Source organism: Aspergillus uvarum, assembly GCF_003184745.1.
Source record: "Aspergillus uvarum CBS 121591 unplaced genomic scaffold BO82scaffold_3, whole genome shotgun sequence".
Taxonomy (NCBI): domain Eukaryota; kingdom Fungi; phylum Ascomycota; class Eurotiomycetes; order Eurotiales; family Aspergillaceae; genus Aspergillus; species Aspergillus uvarum.
Window position 1 is genome coordinate 333640 of NW_020291300.1, and position 22632 is coordinate 356271.

Consider the following 22632-nt stretch of genomic DNA (forward strand, 5'->3'; position numbering starts at 1 on the left):
AAACAGCGGGCATTCAATCTATTTAAAGCGCTGTAAAGATGATGATCGGGGATCTGTCAATCCGGAGTCACGGAGACTTTGTTTTCGAAGTTGAACTAACTAGTTCATGCCTGATGACGTTGGACCGGCAGGGAGGAAGCGGAGAAGGAAAATGACGCCTCATTCCTCGGATCGCGGTGTGAATCAAGGCGAATTATAGCCTGAAGTAGAAGTATAATGATACCTGCTGTGCTTGGACACAAATCTTTAAGTCTTTTGCGATCTTCTCCGTAGCTTTTGCTCGCATCTGCACGTGTGACTGCTCATGTCTTGTCTTATCCTGTTGGGGTTTAAGGGGAGGATAAATTATTTAATTTAGACCAGCGCGACTCCTGGTCGGTTCGCTCGGCTTCTTTCCATCCACTCTTCCTTCCAACCAAACCAACCCAACCCAAGCCAATTCCTGCTCCTCCCCGATCGCTCGCTCGATCGACATTTTACTTTCATCACTCCAATACTGAACCCCTCGCTGCTCGCCATTAACAGGCTACCTACTTTCAAATTTCTTGATTTCTCTGCAGCGTCCAAGTCGTCCCACAGGCGACTCCCTTTTTCATACTCCGCGCCCGCGCTTGATCGACGACGACGATTAGGGGACCCAAATACAGCATGCGGTGGTTCTCAGGAGCATGAACGACGGCTCAGGAAATCAATCACCAGTACAATTTAGGTGAACTGACTAGAATTCCTGGCCTGGCGTTACCAAGCTATTGCAATTCCCTTCCAAACCACCAGACAGCAGAAAGCTGTTGTGAGTCTGCACATCTAAGGATTTGAGGATCCTCGGCGAAGCCAGCAATCGGGACATCCGATTTGTCTTATCTCCCCTCAAACTCTCTTCTTCGACATTCCCGCTCACCCTTTCCGGCTCCCTTACGCCGCCCACTCGTTGCATATGGATCATATGCGGGAGGCGCCCCTGGCAGCAGGTCTGCTCACCACACTCCTGTCCTCCGCCATTCCAACGCCCACCGTGTTAGCCCAACATTCACCTTCGTCATCCCCACTTCTACCTTCTCCGACTGCGAACCCCGTATACGATGGCGGCAATGGCGATGGAGAATCGGGTGGCATGCACGAATGGTCCTCCCTGATTGGGATTGTGACTGCGCTGGTTGGCAACGTGCTCATTTCCCTGGCGCTCAATATCCAACGCTACGCGCACATCCGGATCGATCGGGAATGGGAGCAGGAAAAGCTACAAAAAGAGATCGACTGGAAACGCACCCACCAGGGCCATGACCACGATCTGGGTGATGGTGAATCCGGTCGAGGTCGGAGCCGTGCTGCTCTCCACGGCCGTTACCGTGACGAATCCCCTGACTTTGTGCCCGAGGACGCGCCGAACCGCTCCGAGCGGAGCCGGCGGTATCGTGACGACGAGAATGACGACGCGCATGATTACATGGGGGATTCAATGCAGTCCGATAATACTGTCCGGCCGGAGAACGAGGGCGACCGCCGGAGTGGCCGCAAATCCTACCTGCGCTCGCCTTACTGGTGGGTCGGAATCGTGCTCATGTCTGTGGGCGAGGTGGGAAACTTCATGGCCTACGGGTTCGCCCCAGCGTCTATCGTGTCTCCGCTGGGTGTGGTCGCGCTGATCTCGAACTGTGTCATTGCGCCCTTCATGCTCAAGGAGAAATTCCGGCAACGTGATGCTTGGGGTGTTCTCATCTCTATCGCGGGCGCCGTGGTGGTTGTGATTAGTGCCCCGTCCTCGGAGGAGAAAATCGGGCCTCACGATATCTGGGTCATGATAACGCGCTGGGGGTTTGAGCTCTACTTGGGTCTCACGGCTGCATTGATTGTCGGGCTGATGTGGGCTAGTCGTAAGTATGGGCCGAAGACGATCTTGATCGACGTGGGGCTCGTTGCATTATACGGTATGTTCACTATTGTTTGATTGTCATACTGTTCTTACACATGATTCTGATATTTTACATTCAGGTGGATATACTGCGTTGTCGACCAAAGGTGTCTCTTCTCTATTGACATTCACCTTTTGGCATGTTATCACGTTCCGGGTCACTTATCTCCTCGTCTTTATCCTCATCTTTAGCGCAATAATGCAGATTCGATACATCAACCGAGCGCTGCAGCGTTTCGATTCGACCCAGGTGATCCCGACTCAGTTTGTTCTTTTCACTCTGTCGGTCATTATCGGCAGCGCCATTCTCTATCGAGACTTCGAATCTTTCACAGTGAAGCGTGCCAGCAAATTCGTGGGCGGTTGTCTTTTGACCTTCTTGGGAGTGTACTTCATCACTAGTGGAAGAGTCCGTAGCGACACGGAGTCCTCTTTTTCGGCTGATGACGAGGAAGAAGCTATCGGGCTGCTGGCGGGGGAGCGCTACCATGATCATGTCGATCTGTCGCCAAATCTAGCTCCGCAAGCCAAATTACATCAGCCGGGACGAACTGTGCACACCTTTCAGGATGGCAGTCTGGAATCTCCCTCCGGGTCACTTATCAGTCGTGGCCTCGAGGATGTGGATGATAATTTGCCTACTCCTCGGGGAGCTCTGTCTGCTGCCCCATCATCCCCGACGGGTTCGCTCATCGCGGAATCAGAATCACGTCGCTCCGATGAGCCCGCTTCACCTGTACACCCAAGCTCCCTTCTAAGAAACCCATGGGCTGAGTCTCGAGCATCAACGTCGGCCTCAAGCCATCGCCCATCCACCCCTCCTCAACATCCTGGATCAATCGCACATGAATCACCATTCCTGCTTCGCTTCCCTCCTGCTCCTGGCGCAGAAGACGGCGAACCGCGAGACACGCCCACTGAAGGAACTCAGCAGAATGTCCGAAATGTTGTTGTCCCGCAGACCCCACCGGCACGGAGACTGCGCAATTCCATCTCTAACTTCTCGCCTGGCCCTTTCCTCCCCGCAATCTCATCTGGGTTCAGCGCGGTGGTTGCTGAGTCGCTTCGTCGTGGCGAGATCAGCCCCAACAAGGGTCGAAAGATAGGACGACGGATAGGCCGGAAGAAGCAGCTGAGCACGACAGTCTTGGATGGATACACTCGAACCAGAAACGGCGACACACTTGAGCCCATCCGTGACTCGGATGGAAGTGCTGGAGTGGGACCTAACTCCCGGTTTCCATTGTTAGATGCCCGGCTTCACTCTACGGGTGAGCTCTCTACAGCTCCTGTGACTGTCGGTGCTGCCACTCCTGGGCTCGAATCGGATGCAGGAACTGGAACGCCCAAACCACAGGATATTGCCTCGCTGTCGCGACTTCGAAGCCTGAGTGATTCGTGGAGCGGAGGACTGGCCTGGCTCGGCGGCGTTCTCCACAAACCCGGTGCGAGGAGAGGGTCCGCTAATCCACCTCTGCCAGAAGACCAAGGATTTGACGGCAGTGCCGGGGCACCGGGCAGCCAAACCCAGCGTGGGTCCGAGTCTGACGCGCAGGTGTAGTAGGCCGAGAGTTTCTCAGGTGGCTGAGTCACACCACTTGTTAGTACATACTCTTGTTTTCGAGTAACATATGGGCGGAAGATAATCTCAGATAGCATCGGCATTCCCTTTGCACTATATGGGGGTTTAATAGACTTTAGCGTTATGATTTATCGGTCGAGATGGGAGGCGAGTGAAGGTTTCAATTCTGTATAACACTGTATGCAGTGAAAATGGAAGAGACGAGCTCTGCCCACATGTACAGTGGATTGACTGAATGATTGACAACTCATACGACCAACCTCGAATATCATTAGTGTAATTGCCATAGTTGGACCGAGGGACTAGCAGGGAGCAGTGCAGGGAGGCTGCAGCAGAGGGAGACTCTCGATAGGCGGAATGACTGGGCAGACCCTGGCAAATTCCCCGGCTTTAGACTAACTCAGGCAACTCACTAATCTATCCTGTCAACAACCCCTCATCTCTTCATTCCTTCTCCTCACCCCACCCGACAATTTAGCCGTGAACATCGCCATGGGAAATTTGACATCTCCATCTTCAATCTATTCTGGCTCGTCGGGCCGCACCATTCATCAATCAGGAATGCCTCTGCTCCATTGTGCCTGCGGCATTGATTCGTCTTCTCCTTCTCGCCTCCACGGTCCTGGTCTAGGCTAGTGATGCATTGTAGCTGGCTCTCATCTCCGAACCGATTGTCTGAGCAGCCTAAACTAGTTCATCTCTGCGGCCGTGTGGGATTTCCAGTGACGTTTGCTCTGGCTTCCCTGTTCTGTCGGGCCTCCGCTTCAATGGAATCCTGAAGCCCCGACTGCGTGATGAGGAGGTTAAATACCACTACCCTTGCTCCTCGCTGCTGGTCCGTGGGTCGATCTCCAGAATTGACGAATTCCTCTTTTTTCTTCTCTCTCTTTCAAGCACAGTGAGAACAGATCGAGGTCCGGCTTCTTAATCTAGCCAGCCTCCTTCGCTCAGTCTCACCAAGATGGGTGCCAGTTTGCTAACCAAGGGGCTTGCGCTCCTCCACCTCTGCGTCGGTTTAACGGCTGCAAGCAATGGCTCAACACCACTCTACAAGGATCCGCATGCTTCGGTTGACGATCGCGTCACGGATCTCCTGGGTCGCATGACGATCCACGACAAGACGGCGCAATTGCTGCAAGGTACGGACTGTTCCTCGGTGGTCTGCGTTGTGTCCTCGGATAATCTGAGTATCAAGTGGTATAGGTGACCTCTCGAACTGGATGAACACCACGACTGGAGCGTTCAACTACTCAGGCCTCGTTGCGAATATGGAGTTGAAGGCTGGAGGGTTCTACGGTAGGAGCTTTTTGCTGTGCGGAGGATTGTGCGGTGAACCCAAAGGCTGACTGGTGTTTAGTTGGATATGCGGTCCCGTGGGACTGGATGGTCACGAACATTAAGCATGCGCAGGATTACCTGGTTCACAACACGACGCTTGGAATTCCTGCGCTGGTTCAGACGGAAGGTAACTCTTGATGTGATGGTCACTGGAGGAAGACGCTAACAGTGGCAGGTATTCATGGATTCTTGGTTCAGAATGCCACCATCTTCAACTCGCCTATTGCATATGGTTGCTCGTTCAACCGTGAGGTTAGTGTGGTGCATCGAGAACACCCCGGGGGCTGCAGTCTAACCAATTGGTGATAGTTGGTCTACAAAATGGCTAAGATCATCAGCCAAGAGACTCTTACTCTTGGTGTCAATCAATTGTTTGCTCCCGTCGTTGATCTGGCCCGTGAGCTGCGCTATGGTCGGGTATGTCCGCCTTATTGGCATTCTTCCCGGCTCACAGGCTGACGTTGTCATCCAGGTCGAAGAGACGTTCTCAGAGGACCCGTACCTTGCTGGCGAGATTGGCTACAACTACGTAAAAGGCCTGCAGAGTCTCAATGTTTCGGCCACCGTTAAGCATTTTGCCGGCTTCAGTGCCCCCGAGCAGGGGTTGAACACCGCGCCCGTCCAGGGAGGAGAAAGATACCTTCGTACCACGTGAGTATGCCCATCTGTCGGATGAGGCCATGCTAACGGCGCTAAAGCTGGCTTCACTCCTTCAAGCGGGCCATCATCGATGCAGGTGCATGGAGTGTCATGAGCGCATACCACTCGTGAGTGTTGTTTCTTCCTGGTTTAGGGCCTCGACTTACTGGTGCTTAGCTACGACGGCATCCCGGCTGTGGCCGATTACCTCACCTTGACAAAGATTCTGAGAGGCGAATGGGGCTTCAAGCACTGGGTCTTTAGCGATGCCGGTGCTACCGATCGACTATGCACGGCTTTCAAGCTCTGCCAGGCCTCGCCGATTGACATGGAATCAGTCACCCTGCAGGCACTCCCTGCTGGCAATGACGTTGAGATGGGTGGTGGTTCTTTGTAAGTGGCTTGATTGCGGTGGCAGGCTAGTATACTGATCCCGTACAGCAACTTCCAAAAGATTCCCGAGCTCGTGGAGTCTGGAAAGCTGGACATCGATACCGTCAACACCGCTGTCTCGCGTATTCTCCGCGCCAAGTTCGAGATGGGTCTCTTCGAGAACCCCTTTCCTGCTGCTCCCGAGTCGCAGTGGCACAAGCTGATTCACAGCTCGGAAGCGGTCGAGCTTGCCAGGACCTTGGACAAGGAGTCCATCGTCCTATTGGAGAACCATAACAAGACCCTTCCCTTGAAGAAGAGCGGCAGCATTGCGGTTATTGGACCCATGGCCCACGGCTTCATGAACGTGAGTGGCTTAACCTACATTGGAAAACAAGACATCGGCTAACGGCCTATAGTACGGAGACTATGTCATCTACAAGAGCCAGTACCGCGGCGTGACCCCTCTGGACGGCATTAAGGCCGCTGTCGGCGACAAGGCCACGGTCAACTACGCGCAAGGCTGCGAGCGGTGGAGCAACGATCAATCCGGCTTCGATGAAGCCATCGCGGCTGCCAAGAAGTCCGACGTCGCAGTCGTCGTCGTGGGTACCTGGTCTCGCGACCAGACCGAGCTGTGGTCCGGTTACAACGCCACGTAAGTCCGGCCGTTGCCCATCAATCACAAATGACCCCAGCCACTGACCCATCCAACAGCACCGGTGAGCACATTGACCTCGACAATCTCGACCTCGTCGGCGCGCAAGGCCCGCTCGTCAAGGCCATCCTCGACACCGGCGTGCCCACGATCGTCGTTCTCTCCAGCGGGAAGCCCATCACCGACGTGACCTGGATCGCCAACTCGACCTCGGCGCTCGTCCAACAGTTCTACCCCTCCGAGCAGGGCGGCAACGCGCTGGCCGACGTGCTCTTCGGCGACTACAACCCCTCCGGCAAGCTGTCCGTCAGCTTCCCGCGCTTCGTCGGCGACCTGCCCATCTACTACGACTTCCTCAACTCGGCGCGTAACATCGGCCCCGCCGGCCACGCCTACCCCAACGGCACGCTGGACTTCGAGTCCCAGTACGTCCTGGGCGATCCCACCGCCATCTACGAGTTCGGGTACGGCAAGAGCTACGTCGATTTCGAGTACGGCACGGTCACGCTGAGCAAGACCAACGTCACCGCGGCGGACACGGTGACGGTTAGCGTGGACGTGACCAACACCGACGCCGCCCGCGACGGCACCGAGGTCGTGCAGGTGTACGTCTCGGATGTGATCGCGTCGGTGGTGGTGCCGAATCGCGCGCTGAAGGGCTTCGAGAAGGTGCTCATCCCCGCGGGCAAGACCACGACGGTGGAGATCGATCTGAAGGTCGAGGATCTGGGCCTGTGGAACCGGTCGATGCAGTACGTCGTTGAGCCGGGGGCGTTCACGGTGGTGGTCGGGAGCAGCTCGTCGGATATCCGGGGGAATGCGACCTTCTATGTTGAGTAGGGGGGATGGACGTGTGGTTTGTGATGCTATAGCTGCATTTCCAGATATAGTGCATGCTATTCAAGTTGTGACGAGTGAGATTTGTTTGGGTATCTCAAATAGAGTTATCCTTATGTGCATTCGGGACAAATGCTTTAGACATGTCCAGTTGCTCCATACTTCCACCTCACAAGATCGGAATCAGGCGCATTAGCCCCGGTCAAAATCCCCAGATCTGCTTGTCCCGAGGGTACTGGCATGTCGAAACACTCCCGTTGTCTTCCCGAGTCGTAGACCTCTTTCCTCTGAGCCCGCCTCGGGACCCCGAAATCGACTCGACTGCACCACTTTACCCGCAATCTAGCGCTAAGCATAATCCGGTCCGGTAGACAGTTTCCCCAGCCAATTGATACCATCGACCCTCTGAAGCCTGGAATAATCTCTGGCTCTCTTTGTATCTCTAGTTCGATGCAGGTGCTTAACAAGGGCGGGCCTGTCGCACTCAAGGCCAATCAACTCGGGAAGGGTTCTTTTCTATTCAGTAGAGATGAAAGAATGGCCCGATGGCGGGGTACTGCCTGTATTGGACTTAGCACCCAGCGATCAAGGGATATGTTGGGGCGTACCTCTCGGGCTTCACGGCCATGTTCTTCTGGGGGTCTATCTGTCTCGACCGGGTGTAGGGGAAGTGGAAAGGGAGACAGATGCCTGCTGTCAATGAGGTGCGGATGACCAGTTTGGAGAGCATTGAGGGCGTAACTGCTGCTAGTCGCCCATTGAGGCTTATGGAGGGGGATTTCTTGCTGTCTGGTTTCTGGGTTGGGTAGATCCATGATATGTACAGCGGAGTATGTATCTTCATCATGAATGACTCTCGTCTGTCTACCTCGGTTCGGCCCCACCTCCACTGCCCCGATTGGACCCGAGGGGGGTTCTGGCTCGGGCCCAGTCAGCGAGCGAGGAATTGCCGTGACAGTTGGACCGTGTACGTATCCTGTTTACCCTGTTTACCCTGGGGCAAATCGACGATCCCCCAGGCTGCCCGGTGCATACCCCGCATTCTGGATCCATGCACTGGGGATACTCCCTACAGACACTACACGGCACTGCCATATCAACGACTCCACCAAATCATGCCATACTCTGCCTTGTCTCTTCACCCGTCTCCAGTATATCATCTGCCACCATGGACAAACCTCCCCCGTCCAAGCGGCCTCGACTGTCCATGGCCTGCAACATCTGTCGACAGCGCAAGGTCAAATGTGATGCCGAATACCCCAAATGTCGCAACTGTCGCGTCCGGAATCAGGTCTGCGTGACGACCGATCCGCAGCGTCCGGGGGTGACGGGCTTCAGAGAGTGGTTGGACCTACCCCTGATGAGCAATGGGGGCACTGCGAACGAAAAAGACCACCTGCAACAACACCAGCACCAGCAGGAAGACCTAATGCGTCGAAGTAGTGCTGCGCATCCACATGAAGCCACTCCCTTATCGCATAAAGAAGAAAGCTTCCTAGCCACGGGGCAGCAACCAGCTGCAGCTGTAAACGAGGTGTCCCCGGTTCACCACCCGTTCGACACTGTCAGCGTTGAGGATGGGTGTGACCGCACCAAAGTGCTCGGGGCCAGTAGCTCTCAATGTCTCGCCAAGTCTCTAGACGTATACTTCACGGCGGCGCGGCTGAAGCCCGTCACCGGGTTCTTTCGCCACGGAATGCGGTTCGCCGAGGAGCTGGAGCTGCCACTGTGTGTATCGCTGCCAGAACTTCCAAGTCCAGAGAATCGACAACGGTACATGACGGCCTTCCTCGCCCGCATCCACCCGCTGTACCCGATCTTCCATGTGGAGCGGCTGGAAGCGGGCGTCGAGCAACTGGCCACGTTAGCGGACTTTCGACATCTGCCGCATGAACGCATCCCTCGACTCGTGACCGCGTACCTGATCATGAGCCTGGGAGCGGATGAGATCGCGCAGGGACAGACGGAGGATGGGGATCGATACCTGCTCGCGGCGGCGGGGCTGCTCGCGCACGTTATCACGATCCCCTATCTGCCCGCGGTGCAGACGCTTCTGCTGTTCACGGTCACCTACCGCGGCCGCAATAAAGAGGGGCTGGCGTGGCAGACGCTGGGCATGGCGATCCGCGTGGCGTATACCCTGGGCTTGCATCGGCTCAGCGGGCTGGCGGCTCGGCGGCAGTACATCCACCGGCGGGTGTGGCTGATCTGCTGGTCGCTCGAGAAGATGATGCATCTGGAGTCCGAGCGGCCGATGGCCATCACCGTCGAGGCGTGCCAGCCCGCCGAGGAGGACTTCCGCCCCGAGGACCGGTTCCTGAGGTGGCATGTCCAGCTCGCCGACTCCCAGGGGAACATCAGCCATCACATCTACAACCACCACCCAGGCACGACGCGCACGGCCCGACAGATCCTGTTGGACACGGCGCGCCTCGACCAGGAGCTGCTGTCGTGGGCGAACCAGATCCCCTCCGATCTGCGGCCGGGCAATGATATCTTCTGTCCGCGGGAGGAGTTCCACCACGTCACCTTCTTGGCCATTCAGTACCACGAGGCAATGATCTCGTTGCATCGCGCCGCGCTGATCGCCCCGACAACGACCTTCGATGAGGAGGTCACGCGGTATTGCTCCGATGAGCCGTCGCAGCATCGTCTGCGCAACGGGGAGTCGATCTGTGTCAACAGCGCGCGGGCGATTGCCAAGTTGAGCATCGAGCTGTCCGAACGCGAGGCGGACTCGCAGATTATCACGGCGGGACCGTCGATTCTGGCCTGCATTGTCTTGGGGATCTTCCTGATGAAACACCCCGGGTCGAAGCTGCGGGCGATGGACCTTCAGGTGATTTATTTTGGTTGGTTTGTTTGGGATCACGAAGCTGATGAGTTGCAGTTGCTGAAAGCGTGTCTCGGATACACGAGCGTGCAGATGTCGAAGTACGACGCTGATCCGCGGTTCAGTGAGGGTATGCATGCACCGTCTGTTGTTAGCATCTTTTGTTGCCTTGCTAGTACCTTCCGTCCATTGCTGGTTGACTAGCACCTCCCCTCATTGTTTTGTTACCAACTTGTTGTTGTGTTAGCAGCTTCCTCGTTGTCTTATCAACATCTTTCTTGCTGTCTTGTTGGCACCTTCCCTCATCGTTTTGTTAGCAGCTTCTCTTGCTATCTTGTCTTTGACTAACCACGCCCGCCGAGCAGGCCTACACATCATGTACGACCAAATATCATCATACCTCCATTCATACACCAAACCCACTTTACAAAGTCCTTGCATACACAAACCCCCGCCCTACTCCGCCCTGACCCCCAACCCGCATCCACATCCACGACCCGCAAAGCCCGTGACGTCGCTCCCGACCCCCTCGGCGTTCGAAGATATCACCCCGACCACCTGGCATCAGCTCGAAGACGACCTGCGGCGGTCGGACACACTAGCCCCAGGTAGCGGGTTGCGGGGGGGCGAGGAGCGGCCGGAGGTGTCCTTGGGGCCGCCGGAGCGACTACCAGGGCAGCTGTCGCCCGGGTTCATGGGGGGCGTGTCGTTGGTGGACGGGTTTGAGGACCAGTACTATCCGTTCGCGGGGTATAACGTGGATGAGCTGTGGAATTGGATGTTGTATGGGGGCTCGCCTGAGACCGGGGGATAGACCTGATAATAAGAATACTGGGGGAATAGATGTTCCTTGGGGTTCCCCCAGACCCCCGCCTTTTCTAATATAGCTATTAACGACAATCCCAATCTTGGGTTGTATAACGTCCCTGGGGGTTCCCCCCAGACCCCCGTCCTTTTTTTTTTTTTTTTTTTTTTTTTTTTTTTTTTTTTTTAAAAAAAAAAAAACCTTCGGTTGACGATGCCAATAACAGCAACCCCTCTACCTCTACTTCCTCTAATCCTCATCTCAAATCCATGCCACAATTCCAAACAGCACAACTCACTCAATTAACACAATCAACAAACCAATCCGAAATAAACCCTAACTGAGTACATCGAACACGCAAAAGACAACCCCCAGATCCCCCCCCTCGCCCCTGGGATGTTTCAAGCCATAGCCTCCAAATACGGAATCCCCGTCAACTTGTACGCCCGCTCCCCCAGCACAGGCTCCTGCACCGGCCTCTCCCGCGCAACCGGACACACCTCCCCATCGCGCATCGCCACGTTCGTCGGCGCAACATGCACCGCATTCGGCCAGTGCGTCGTCCCCAGCCGCTCTGCCAACCCCAAAGAATTAGCCCCACCCCCAAACCCCCCCAAGGAAACCGAAGGGGAAACATACGCTCAAAAGCCCCCCTCTTCCGCACCAAATCCTCCTTACTCGCCTCACACACCGGCGTGTAGCACGTATACACCGCCAGCCGATCAATCTTCCCCGTCGGGGGCACGTTGTAATGCGGCGTGCGCGAGTCCCACACAATCAAGTCCCCCGGCTCGCAGCACACCTTCTCCCACTGCAGCCCCCGCTCCGCCAGCCACGCCATGCCGCCCTCCGTGAACCCGAACCACTCCGGCGTCCACGCGGGGATCCGGGGTTCGTTGCGCGCGGCCATGGCGGCGTGGAACTCGGCCGAGACGTTGTGGCCGCCTTTGCACACGATTAGGCCGCCGTCGTTGGGGCCGCTGGGGTGCAGGTTGATGAGGCCTTGGAGGCCTGCCTTTTTTGTTAGAGTATGGGGGAAGAGGGTGGGGGAATTGGGGGGGGGGAGGGGCAACGTACAGCGGAACCCGGGCTTCGCGGGGTCTTGGTCCTGGTGCGGCCAGGGCTTGCTGTTATCTTCTATCAGTATTCTGTACCCTGGAAGGCAAAGGCAAAGGAAGGGGGGATATACTTCTCGGGCAAATCCTCGCGACTGCCACAGGTTAGCCATCACCATCATACACTTCCCCACTTCCTCGAACCCAAACCCAAACCCAACTTCAAGGACAAGGGAGGGACCTACTTCACAAACCCAACATTCACCACATCAAACGACACAATCAACTCCTCGTCATCGTACACCTTGGCAAACGCATCGATCACCCCCGCCTCCCCCCGGATGTCCCACACCCACTGCTCGTGCGTCACCCCATACGCCTGGATCATCCCCTTCTCGTTCAGCACGGGCAGGTTGGCGCGCCGGACGGTGCTCGGGTCGTGGCGGTCGTAGCCCAGTCCGCTTGTCGTCGAGTTAGCTGCTTTGGTTATACAGGGGGGGGGGATAGGGGAGGGGATAGGGGAGGGGGATGAAGGCATACAATCCCTCCAGATAACTCAGAAACGCATCCGCGTATTTATCCGCCCGCTCCCGCGGAATGGCGCCCTTGATCACCGCGTAGCCGTCGCGTGAGAGGGCGTCGCGGAAGTCGTTGTAGGCGGTGGGTTGGCCGTCGAAGGGCATGCGGTTGGTGCCGCAGAGCTTGGATTTCTGGGGGGTGGGTTCGGGGGGCGGGAGAGTGGTGGTGGTGGTGGTGGTGGTTGTTGTGGTGGACATTTTGGCGGGTTCTCTTTGGGACTCTGGTTCAGGAGTGAATTGATTTGTGCTGTGTTTGGCTGGGTTGGATGGATGTGGGATTTGGGTACTGGGGGCATGTATATACCTTTCATCCTGGAGATGCGTGCTGGTGAGGCTTGACTGCACCGAGCTGCGCCGAGGTTAGGGCTCGGAGGGCCCCGAGCGCCCCATCTCTCACTCTCGGCCCCTCCCCCGGGGTGTGGGGAGGTCTTCGGGGGAGGATGCGGGCGCCGAGGTCAGGTCAGCGGACCTTACGGTACCTACACTTGGGAATTCCCCGTTCGAGGTCAAAGGTAATTCGCATAAAGTGCTTTCGCTTTCATTTGCATTCAGGATTCCCCGGGAGACTGACAGCGACAGCGACAGCGACAGCGACAAAATGGAGCCCTTCAAAATCATCATCGTCGGCGGCGGCATCGCCGGCCTCGCAGCTGTACGTCCACCGTGCCCCTACTCCTCAGCCCTTGACCTTCCCCTACTGCCCACACTCCCCTTACTACCTACATCCCTATATACAGTGTTGATCAAATGACGTACAGGCAATCGCCCTCCGCGCCCCTGGCCGCGAAATCCTAATCCTAGAGCAATCCCCCCTGCACCGGGAAATCGGCGCCACCATCTCGCTGCAGCCCAACGCCTCCCGCATCGTCGAGACGCAGTGGGATCTGGCCGCCGCCCTGCGCGCCCGCGGCGCGATGATCGACTCCGCCTTCGAGGTCTACGACCTCACCGGCCAGCTCCAGAACCGCGTCCCGCTGCGCACGCGCGACCGCTACGGCGCCGAGCGCATGATCTACCACCGCGCGGACCTGCACGAGGCCCTGAAGCAGCGCGCTACTGATCCCGGGTACCCGGGGGACGCTGTGCAGATCCGCACAGGCTGTCGGGTGCGGGCGGTGGATTGCGAGCGCGGCGCGGTGCAGTTGGAGACTGGGGAGGTGGTGGCGGGGCATGTGGTGGTGGGGGCGGATGGGATCAAGAGTCTGGTGCGGCGGGCGGTGTTGGGCCCCGATGCTGGTGCCGAGGAAAGGGAGGGTGAGGCGCGGCCGACGGGCCTCTGTGCGTATCGCATGATGATCCCGACGGAGAAGTTGATGCAGGAGCCTGTCTTCGCGGGGGTCGTGGATCCCCGCGCCCCGCAAACGACGATGGTTGTCGGGGATGACCGTCGGCTGATCATGGGCCCGGCGCGGAGCGGCTCGATCTACGGCGTTGTGGCGCTCGTGCCGGATGAGCGCATGAATGAGTCGTCCCGGGATACGAGTTGGACGACGGAGGGCGATCATGCGAAGATGATGCTGACCTTCCAGGATTTCCCGGCGTGGGCGCAGACGCCCCTCCGGCTGGCGGAGGAGGTCGGGCTGTGGCAGCTCCGCGATCTGGATCCGTTGCGCACGTGGTGCCGGGGACGGGTGATTCTGGTGGGCGATGCGGCGCATGCGATGCTGCCGACGCAGGGCCAGGGAGCTAGTCAGGCGGTTGAGGATGCGGAGGCGCTGGGCGCCTTTTTCGAGGAGTTGGAGGTGGCCGGCAAGCATTTGAGTGCGGAGGAGGTGGGCGCGGTGCTGCGCAGGGTGTTTGAGTGTCGGTTCGAGCGCGCCTCCACGATCCAGGCGTACAGTCGGCAGGTCGCGAGGCCGGCGACGGATGCGGACTCCATCCGCGTGGCGATGAATCCGGCTGAGTTTATGGACTATAATTGCTCGTATCGGGGCGCGGCGGAGTGGTGTCGGAGGCAGGCGGAGAGAAAAGCGATTGAGTGTCAGTGATGGTGATGGACTGGGGTTATGAGATGTGTTGAGTTCTGAATATAGCTGGAATTCACTTTTCACTGGAGTCCATTGTGGACATGCACCAGAATTGTAGCATAAGTATTAACATATCAAGTGGGCTTAAGACCGCTAGTAGACGAATGAAACACTTTTCACCCGGGTCACTATCACTGATCACTAATCAGACCCCTCAACCTTGGTCTCGGCATCATTGCTAGCTGGGTCGTTCTCAGTGTCACCATCCTTGGCTGGAGTGGCTTCGTCCCCCTGTGAGCTGGGATTTCGTGCAGCTGGCGCGGCGGCTGCTCCCCCATTTCCCCCAGCAGCAGCCTTGCTCTCCGCGGCCCGCCGGGTTTTGGCGCCTTCTTTCAGCTTCTCCCACCGTTCTCGGTACCGCCCCAGTACGTCGCGCAACTTCTCATTCTCCCGCCCCATTTGACTCATCTCCTTCTCACTGCGTCGCATGGCCTCCTCCAGTTCTTTGATGCGGTGGTCCTGTTCAGCTGCGGGCAACACCGAGTCTCCCACGGGCGACATAGCAGCCGACGAGCCTGGAGCGGGCTGGTCCGGCGAGTGGGTGTTCGGGTGATGCATTGCCTTCAGGGACTGCTGCAACGCCATCGACGACGATTGCGCATTAACCTTCCACATGTGCAACCGCTTGGACAGCGTATCCGACAGCTGTCGCAACGCTTGGTTTTCCATCTGCAGCTCCTCCATGGTCTTCGGGTTCTGGAGGCTGTTGAGCTTGTCGTTCCCTCGTCCGGCTCGGCTGCTGCCCTGGATTCCAGACAAGCTCTGGCGGAGTTCGGGCGAGGACGGGGTCTCTCGCGCATCCACGAAGTCCTCATCCCCTTCATCCATGCTGTTTCTGCGGGCTTCCTTCTCCGCTCGAGTGAGAATCCCCGCGTATGACACGGTCCCACCGGTGGTAGGCACCACGTAGAATGACTCCGCGGGATTCCCCGTCGTTCCGCCTCCAGTCGTATCGCGGATCGCCTGCAGGGCAGCCTTGGAGAAGATCTTGTTGATATCTGGGTCCGCATGGTGGTGAGGCCGGTCGGACATGGCATTGTACCGGTCAGTCCGGGTATCCGGGGCGGCCTTGCGGTGGGCGGATGATTCCGATGCCTCCGACCCAAGCGGCAGGCCGGCAAACGCAAGGGGGGCCGAGATTTTGGAGATCAAACCCTCGAAGGTCGAATAAAATTTCTGGAATGGCTCTTCGGTCACAGAGGACCGGCTCTTCTGCGGAGCGGACTCGGAAGGATTCGGCGGCGCAAACTGCTGCGAGGTGATATCGGTGGGACTGGCCAGGGGTGGCGTCCGCGGCTGTTTCGATGTCGATGCACGACTGCCCCGTTCCTTCATTCCATGGGCCTGCATGCCGCGCAGTCTCGACTCGCTCGTCCGGATCTTGGCGGGGCCATCGGTCATTTTCGCCCCCGCTTGCTGGGACGTGAGGGTAGGGGAGGCCGGAGACGAGCGACGGGGCTGTGACGGGATGCCACGGGCCGACGCTAGGTTGCTGACGATCGAAGAAGACTCCCTTGACGGTAGCCGTGGGTGTCCTGACAGTCGAGGAGGTTGCTGCTGTGCATCTGCTCCTACTGCCAAATTCCTGGTGGTGCCAGCCTCCGCGGACACAGCCAGGGGATTCCCCCCAGTCGAGGCAGGGCTGGAAGGGTTCTCATGCTGAAACCGGAGAATCTGCGCGAGTTTCTTGTGGTGTTGTTCCAGCAGATGGAGGGTTCGAAGAGCCTATGTTGACGGAGACCAGAGTGAGTTGAAGCGCCCCCCTATGTATGGACGACTCTACGGAAACGCACCTCACGGTCCGAGCTGTGCTGGGCTGCAGTTGCAAATTCGCCTGCGGCAAGATCGTGTTCCTCGCTTGCTGCCACGGGATTCGACTTGCGAGTTTCGAGGACCGCGTTGCGAGCGTGGGTATGAGCCTAGATCCGAGCGAAAGGTTGGTCAGGCTAGGCTCTTTCCGAGGCTGAGTTGGCATGGAGAAGTAAACCAGGGGGGGGGCTCACCAAAGTAAGAGGAGCGGACTCCATGGCTGTAGATTAGTTAGGGGACTTTGTATCTCCTGATCGAACAATCGGATATTATTGGCCAGGAATTAAAATACTGGGATGATTCAAGGCACCGGGAAAACCTAGGGAAGGTTTATTGAGGTACTGATAAGAGCAAGATGAGGAGATATCCTGGATGGTTGGAGTGACGCCATGATTGACGAGGGGAAAATGGGAAGATTCACCGCAACGACTAAATGTGACGGTAACATTACCCGTTTCGGGAGGTGAGCTTGACTGTCGCTCTCTGTTGGCCTCCCAATCCGGTAGAGCAGAAGAGACAGGTACCGTATGGATGTGACAGAGCGGTGTATTGTATAAGTACTGCGTACGTTATTCCCTGCTATTTTAAAAATTCCCGACAGGAGATTTTATAGATTCAATCAGTATTGAATTCCTCCGTAGATAGGAGAGTCTAGAAGTCTTGCCAGAAAGACCTCCGACCGTCTCAGGCTAACAATAGACCTCCAAGAGTCCCAAATTATTTCCGGCTACACCGAATGTGTCAAATCGTTGGTTTGTCGATCGGGGGGGGGGGGGGGGGTGCTCCACTACAGCTGAAGATAGATGGATCGTATTCGTACTGTTTGGTTTGTGGAGAGGCGGCTAGAAGCATTTATTATTCATTAGCTTATTGATTCAATGTGTCGGCCTCAACCTTAAGGCTGAACCTCTACTCTCTCTCTTCCTCCTGTTGCTGCTACTCGTCGTCATTGCCGCCTCCATCTCTTCCGCACTTCTTCCCCCTCTCTCTTCCCCCCCCCCCCAATCCACATTTTCCCCTGATCCGGTTCTCAATTCCACCTCCCCCTCCTTTCGCGTCGCTTCCTTCTCTTGGGTTACATCTCTTCAAAGCTCTTGAAGAAATCCATTTCCTAATCCCAAGAAGGACAATTCATTGTTGCGGTTCTGCGAACCTCTCCAGCAACTTTGTCTTTCCGTTTCCCCTCATCTTCTCCTTCAGTGATCTTCGCCTGCGATCCTACTATAGCGACAATTGGTTAGAGAGATAGACCGGTTCTACACTCGATCATGCTTCATTCAATGTTCATAGTTTGATCCAGTCCTTCAAGTTCCCTTTTTTCCCCTCTGTATATCACTATCAACAAGCCACCTTCCCCCTTTCCGCTTACGCCCTCATACTTCCTGCCGCCATGGACGAATCTCTCCTCTCCGACCCCGTTCCGCCCCCCTCGTCCGACCTACGAAGTCTGAGCTCGTCCGGTCGGACCAAGACGACTCCCATAGATCTCGAGACCATGGCCAGCTCCGGTCGCAGCAATGGCCGCTCCTCGTCCATCGACTCTACCTCCGACAGACCGAAATCACAGTCCGGCGATGCGGACTCCGCCAAGGCAGGCTCCAGCGGATTCTCCAAGCTACTAGCCGCGCGTCGCAACAAGAAAAAGAGGAAGGACACCCAGAAGCAACCAGACGAGCTGCCAACTCAGTATGAGTTGGAGGATGACCAGCACATACAGGACAGTCGCTCAAACGAATCGTGGAATGGGAATCCGTCTCTGATCAACGAGCTGCCGCCCCCTCCGGACAACGACGCTATCAACCTCCTCACAGATGACTCCGAACCGGATCGGTGAGTGTAGCCGACTCACAACAATGAAACCCGGATTGACTGACTGTTCTCTGCTTAGGACGCCACCACTCACCTCGCACAACTCCCACAGTGGCTTCTATACCTCGTCCTCCCCTTTGATCAAAACAACCTCCGTGGAAGCAACCGATGATGGTACCCCGGGAGATCTTGAGTCGGTCGTCAGCGGTCCAAGTGCCGGTCCAGAATCGATTCCAGACTCGGAACGCTCAAGGCCCACTAGCCAACACGGTCATACTTTGAGTGTACCTTCATCTGGAAAGAAGAGGGGCACCTCTCCTGGTCGACGATTCAAGAATCCCTTCACGTCGAACTCGGAGAAGAAGCCCAATCGAGATCGAACAAACTCAACATCCGCAGAAAGCACGAAAAGCACGAAAAGCACGAAAAGCACGAAAAGCAGAAGTGGTAGTGTGTCGGCAAAGAAGGCCCCTGTCATAGTTGAAGACGAGCCTGTTCCCAAAATCCCGGCCCCGATTTTGACGGATTTAAAGGAGGACAAACCACTCTCCTCCTTGGAGGTTCCTGCTCCAAGGACGCCTCCCCACACAGCGATCCCGCAACCCTCGACCACGATAACCCCTCCGACTCCGCGGACAACAGAATTCCCCAAGTTCTTCGCCTCTCCGGAAGTGGCGGCCTCGCCCGACTCGATGCACTCGAAGGACGGTGTCGTAATCAGCCCGTCTGGCAACATGATCTCCCATCGTCGTGTGCGGTCTGCCTCCGCTGCAAGCCACAAACCGAGCAAGCTGTCGAATTCGATATCTGCTATGGGCCCCACCGCAGAGGAGACGAAGGCGACATCGAAACCTCCCCCAAGTGCCCAGCAGTCGAGCTTTTTTTCGTCGGTCTTTTCTGCCGCACAGAATGCCGCATCGTCCCTCAGCAGCAGTCTCAATGCGCAATCCAAAGGTCGCAGCGTCAGTCAAGCAGGGACGGGAGAGCACGACAATCGTGCTATCGCCGAGAAACAGGAAATTTCAACTCAGGCGGTGGAAAGCAGAAAGTCAGACGATAAGAAGCCCATGGCTGTTGATACCCTGGGATCGGGTAACCTGGATTTTAGCCACTTGGACATAGCAATTCCTCCTGGTGGATCAGTCTCGACTCCAGACGGGGTGGTGATCACAAAGCCTGAGCTACCATCAGATAGGCGCAAAGGCCCTGGCGTTCTGCAGCGTGATGAGGAAGCTGCTAGACTGGAAGATAGCCGCGCTGCTCGAGCAGTCACCATGGCCTACGAGCAACCGGCCACCCCGTCTCTCGCTCCGCCCATGGATGATGGTGTTGATGGCCAATCCAGCACATCGCTCACCAGGGAAGGGACCGGGAACCAGACGACGCCCAGTGGCAGTGTTGTAGAGGGCGAGTTGGGAGGGACCCGGCCATATCGAAGTGGTAGCATTCGAAGCCGAATGGCCCATCGGAGAAATCGTGGCTCATCTGGAGCAACCACATCGACTATCGGCGCAATTGGTGCCAGCGCAATAGCCCTAGGGGCTCCTGGGGCTAATGCTAGTGTGCCGCGGCTCACCGGGTTCGCTGTTGCTAGCAAAAAGCGTAACCGGGACTTCCATCAATTGTTCCGCAGTGTCCCCGAGGATGACTACTTGATTGAGGACTATAGCTGCGCCCTGCAGCGAGAAATCATCCTGGCTGGTCGCATCTACATCTCGGAGGGGCATATCTGTTTCTCCAGCAACATTCTGGGATGGGTAACAACTCTCGTTATCAGCTTCGATGAAATTGTGGCGGTTGAGAAGGAATCAACTGCGATGGTCTTTCCAAATGCGATTGCGATCCAGACGCTTCATGCACGACACACCTTCCGTAGTCTTCTGAGTCGAGAGTCCACTTATGATCTTATGGTCAATATCTGGAAGATCAACCATCCTGCCCTCAAGAGCTCGGCAAACGGAACCAGGGTCACCGACGGCACCGGAGACAAGACGGAGAAGGCCGTTGAAAGCGATGTGGAAAGTGACGAGGAAGATGAGATTTACGACGAGGATGAGGAAGGCGACAATGCCGACAGCATCTTCGAAGGAGCCACCAGTGTTCAAGGCAGTGAGAAGTCAGTCCCCTCAAAGACAATCAGTCGCCAAGCTTCAGGTCTCCTCCAAGGTGCCAATAACGGGCAGTCGGCTTCGAACGGTGAGGCCAAAGGTAGCAAGGCGAGCTCCCCCAGCGACGGTGATACGGATTTCCCGGGACCCGCTACCCACGCGCCTACTGAGTTCACTGATCCCTCGGGCCAGTATGATAAGGTGATCAAGGACGAAATTATCCCTGCTCCTCTCGGCAAAGTATACTCCTACATTTTCGGCCCCGCATCAGGCGCATTCGTACCCAAGTTTCTGGTCGAGAACCAGAAGTCTGGCGAGCTCCAGTTTGAGAGTGGGAACAAAGGTCTCACCAACGAGAGTAAAACCCGGAAATACTCGTATATCAAGCCACTCAATGGATCCATTGGACCCAAGCAGACCAAATGCATCAGCACCGAGAACTTGGACTTTTTGGATCTGGAGAAGGCAGTGCTGGTCACTTTGAGTACCCAAACGCCCGATGTTCCGAGCGGTAATGTCTTCTGTACGAAGACCAAATACCTTTTCACCTGGGCGGCGAACAACCAAACCCGGTTCCTGATGACCTGTACTATCGAGTGGTCCGGAAAAAGCTGGCTGAAAGGTATGTTCTTTGAAAGTGACCTAAGACTGGTAGCAGGTGTGCTGATAGTGACTAGGTCCTATTGAAAAGGGCGCCATTGATGGCCAAACCTCGTTCGGAACCGAACTTGTAAACGCTCTCAAGGCTGCAGTTGCACCTCGTGGTCGCGCTGGTGGTGCCAAGTCCGGTAAAGGCAAAGGCCGCCGCAAGAGGGGCGAGTCTGCTCAGGAAGACTCTGCGGCGGAGACAAAGGTAACAGAGAAGGCTGCTGCTGAGAAAGCAAAATCGTGGGGGCCCTTGGAACCGCTACATGGGGTCCTGGGACCTATATTGGACATGGTCACGCCCTTGTTGAGCGGCAATGTCACCATTCTGATCATCGGCGTCCTACTCTTCATGCTCTTCTTCCGAAGTCCTTCCCAGTCGTCGACGATGTCTCACGATATCGGGTGTCCGGGCTACTCCTTGCCTCAGCGTCTCGCTGCCTATGAAGAGATGTGGCGCCGAGAGGAAAGTGAGCTCTGGAGCTGGCTGGAAGATCGGGTTGGCATGGATGGCCTTGCTTTTCCGACGGTCAGCCAGCCGGCCGGTTCGCGGACGCACCATCTGTCGAGAAAGATGCAAGGAGAGCGTGCGCTCGCAGGCAGAGTGAACGAAGAGAGAATGTCTGATCTCGAGATGGACCATGCCATCCGGTCCACGCGCGAGCGGCTCGACACGCTAGAGAAGATTCTTTCTAGCCGCCGATCCGACGACAAACCAGTGGAGCAAGAACCCATCCACCGGGAGTTGTAAATAATGTCTGGTTCTCCCTCAGACAAAAGCGACAACTACAGTACTATATGACTTTGTACAGGTCCAGTCCTTGCTTGGCTGGTAGTTGGACCTAGTCTCTCGTGGCTTTTTTTACACTTCATGTTTGTTGAGCGAGTTTTTGTGTGGTCGGCACACTTGATTTAATTTCTGATCTGAGTCGAATCCAGCAGTTGCCCTCTGAGCATCAACAATCTGGGATTTGCATGCTTGATGCTGGCTATTTGTTTGTTTCTTATCATTTTTTTTTTCAGTTACTTCCTGGTCTATCGTTGAAAACTTTATCTCCGCTCTGATAATCAGTGTCTAGCGTGAGCTTTTCTTTTTGTTTGTATATGAACCCAACCCTCACTCGCTCCTTCACTATATGTCTATACAGCGGCCGATACCAGGCTAGACCCCAGCCCTAACTAGCTGGAATCGTTTCTTTATCTAACTCTACTCATTTGATGCCATACCTGGGAATTTTGACGTCTGAAAATAAGATAAATAATCTAAATTAAACCGCGTCTCATCTACCGAGGAGAAGTAGGGAAAACTAGAGAAACCACCCTACCCCCCCTTAACGCAACACCACCCTGCCTTTCGGCCTATTCTATCCTTCCATCCTGAAACTCCGCTTTTTCCTTCAATCCCTAAGGGGATAGACAGGATATTGAGGAATTCAGTACCACCCCATCCGCGTCGTCCGCGCATTATGCACCCCGTACAGCTTCAGGTCCAGACACCGGTCACACAGCCCCACGTTGTCGCGCTCCCACTTGGACAGCACCATCGGCAGATCCTTGGCCGGCCGGCACGGCTCGCGCGGCCGTGACCGCGCCCTAGCCACCTCGCACCACTGGATGTCGGTGCGGTA

At 56.3% G+C, this 22632-nt stretch overlaps 8 protein-coding genes across 8 annotated transcripts; 6 read left to right on the forward strand and 2 right to left on the reverse strand.

Annotated features, from left to right (window-relative positions):
- The first annotated feature begins 727 nt into the window (after positions 1 to 727).
- BO82DRAFT_87539 (DUF803-domain-containing protein) lies at positions 728 to 2027 on the forward strand. Its single transcript, XM_025641620.1, has one exon. It carries the CDS (start codon positions 935 to 937, stop codon positions 1943 to 1945), a length of 1011 nt encoding a protein of 336 aa, XP_025496680.1. The 5' UTR covers positions 728 to 934; the 3' UTR covers positions 1946 to 2027.
- BO82DRAFT_350184 (uncharacterized protein) lies at positions 2001 to 3728 on the forward strand. Its single transcript, XM_025634080.1, has one exon. The coding sequence runs from the start codon at positions 2109 to 2111 to the stop codon at positions 3468 to 3470; it is 1362 nt and encodes a 453-aa protein (XP_025496681.1). The 5' UTR covers positions 2001 to 2108; the 3' UTR covers positions 3471 to 3728.
- A 562-nt stretch (positions 3729 to 4290) lies between these two features.
- On the forward strand, positions 4291 to 7562 carry BO82DRAFT_87548 (putative beta-glucosidase). Its single transcript, XM_025641621.1, has 11 exons — positions 4291 to 4630; positions 4695 to 4787; positions 4849 to 4956; positions 5005 to 5081; positions 5139 to 5246; positions 5302 to 5480; positions 5528 to 5596; positions 5646 to 5861; positions 5910 to 6207; positions 6260 to 6498; positions 6558 to 7562. The coding sequence occupies exons 1-11, from the start codon at positions 4453 to 4455 to the stop codon at positions 7336 to 7338; spliced, it is 2346 nt and encodes a 781-aa protein (XP_025496682.1). The 5' UTR covers positions 4291 to 4452; the 3' UTR covers positions 7339 to 7562.
- A 941-nt stretch (positions 7563 to 8503) lies between these two features.
- Positions 8504 to 10982, forward strand: BO82DRAFT_397651 (uncharacterized protein; the record flags this gene model as incomplete). The annotated part of the gene is made up of 3 exons (XM_025638960.1): positions 8504 to 10174; positions 10226 to 10298; positions 10534 to 10982. The coding sequence occupies 3 exons, from the start codon at positions 8504 to 8506 to the stop codon at positions 10980 to 10982; spliced, it is 2193 nt and encodes a 730-aa protein (XP_025496683.1).
- Positions 10983 to 11374: 392 nt separating this feature from the next.
- Positions 11375 to 12804, reverse strand: BO82DRAFT_380125 (uncharacterized protein; the record flags this gene model as incomplete). The annotated part of the gene is made up of 6 exons (XM_025637737.1): positions 11375 to 11547; positions 11613 to 11984; positions 12051 to 12100; positions 12163 to 12183; positions 12274 to 12489; positions 12569 to 12804. 6 exons carry the CDS (start codon positions 12802 to 12804, stop codon positions 11375 to 11377), a joined length of 1068 nt encoding a protein of 355 aa, XP_025496684.1.
- Positions 12805 to 13204: 400 nt separating this feature from the next.
- Positions 13205 to 14594, forward strand: BO82DRAFT_325621 (putative monooxygenase; the record flags this gene model as incomplete). The annotated part of the gene is made up of 2 exons (XM_025632880.1): positions 13205 to 13258; positions 13365 to 14594. 2 exons carry the CDS (start codon positions 13205 to 13207, stop codon positions 14592 to 14594), a joined length of 1284 nt encoding a protein of 427 aa, XP_025496685.1.
- Positions 14521 to 16813, reverse strand: BO82DRAFT_300376 (uncharacterized protein). Its single transcript, XM_025632055.1, has 3 exons — positions 16637 to 16813; positions 16427 to 16552; positions 14521 to 16358 (listed from the first exon to the last, which is right to left on the reverse strand). Exons 1-3 carry the CDS (start codon positions 16658 to 16660, stop codon positions 14775 to 14777), a joined length of 1734 nt encoding a protein of 577 aa, XP_025496686.1. The 5' UTR covers positions 16661 to 16813; the 3' UTR covers positions 14521 to 14774.
- Positions 16814 to 17880: 1067 nt separating this feature from the next.
- BO82DRAFT_251559 (GRAM and VASt domain-containing protein) lies at positions 17881 to 21707 on the forward strand (the record flags this gene model as incomplete). The annotated part of the gene is made up of 3 exons (XM_025630885.1): positions 17881 to 18272; positions 18331 to 20981; positions 21037 to 21707. Coding segments are annotated over 3 exons (3714 nt in total), but the record flags the coding sequence as incomplete, so codon positions are not given.
- Between the last annotated feature and the right edge of the window lie 925 nt (positions 21708 to 22632).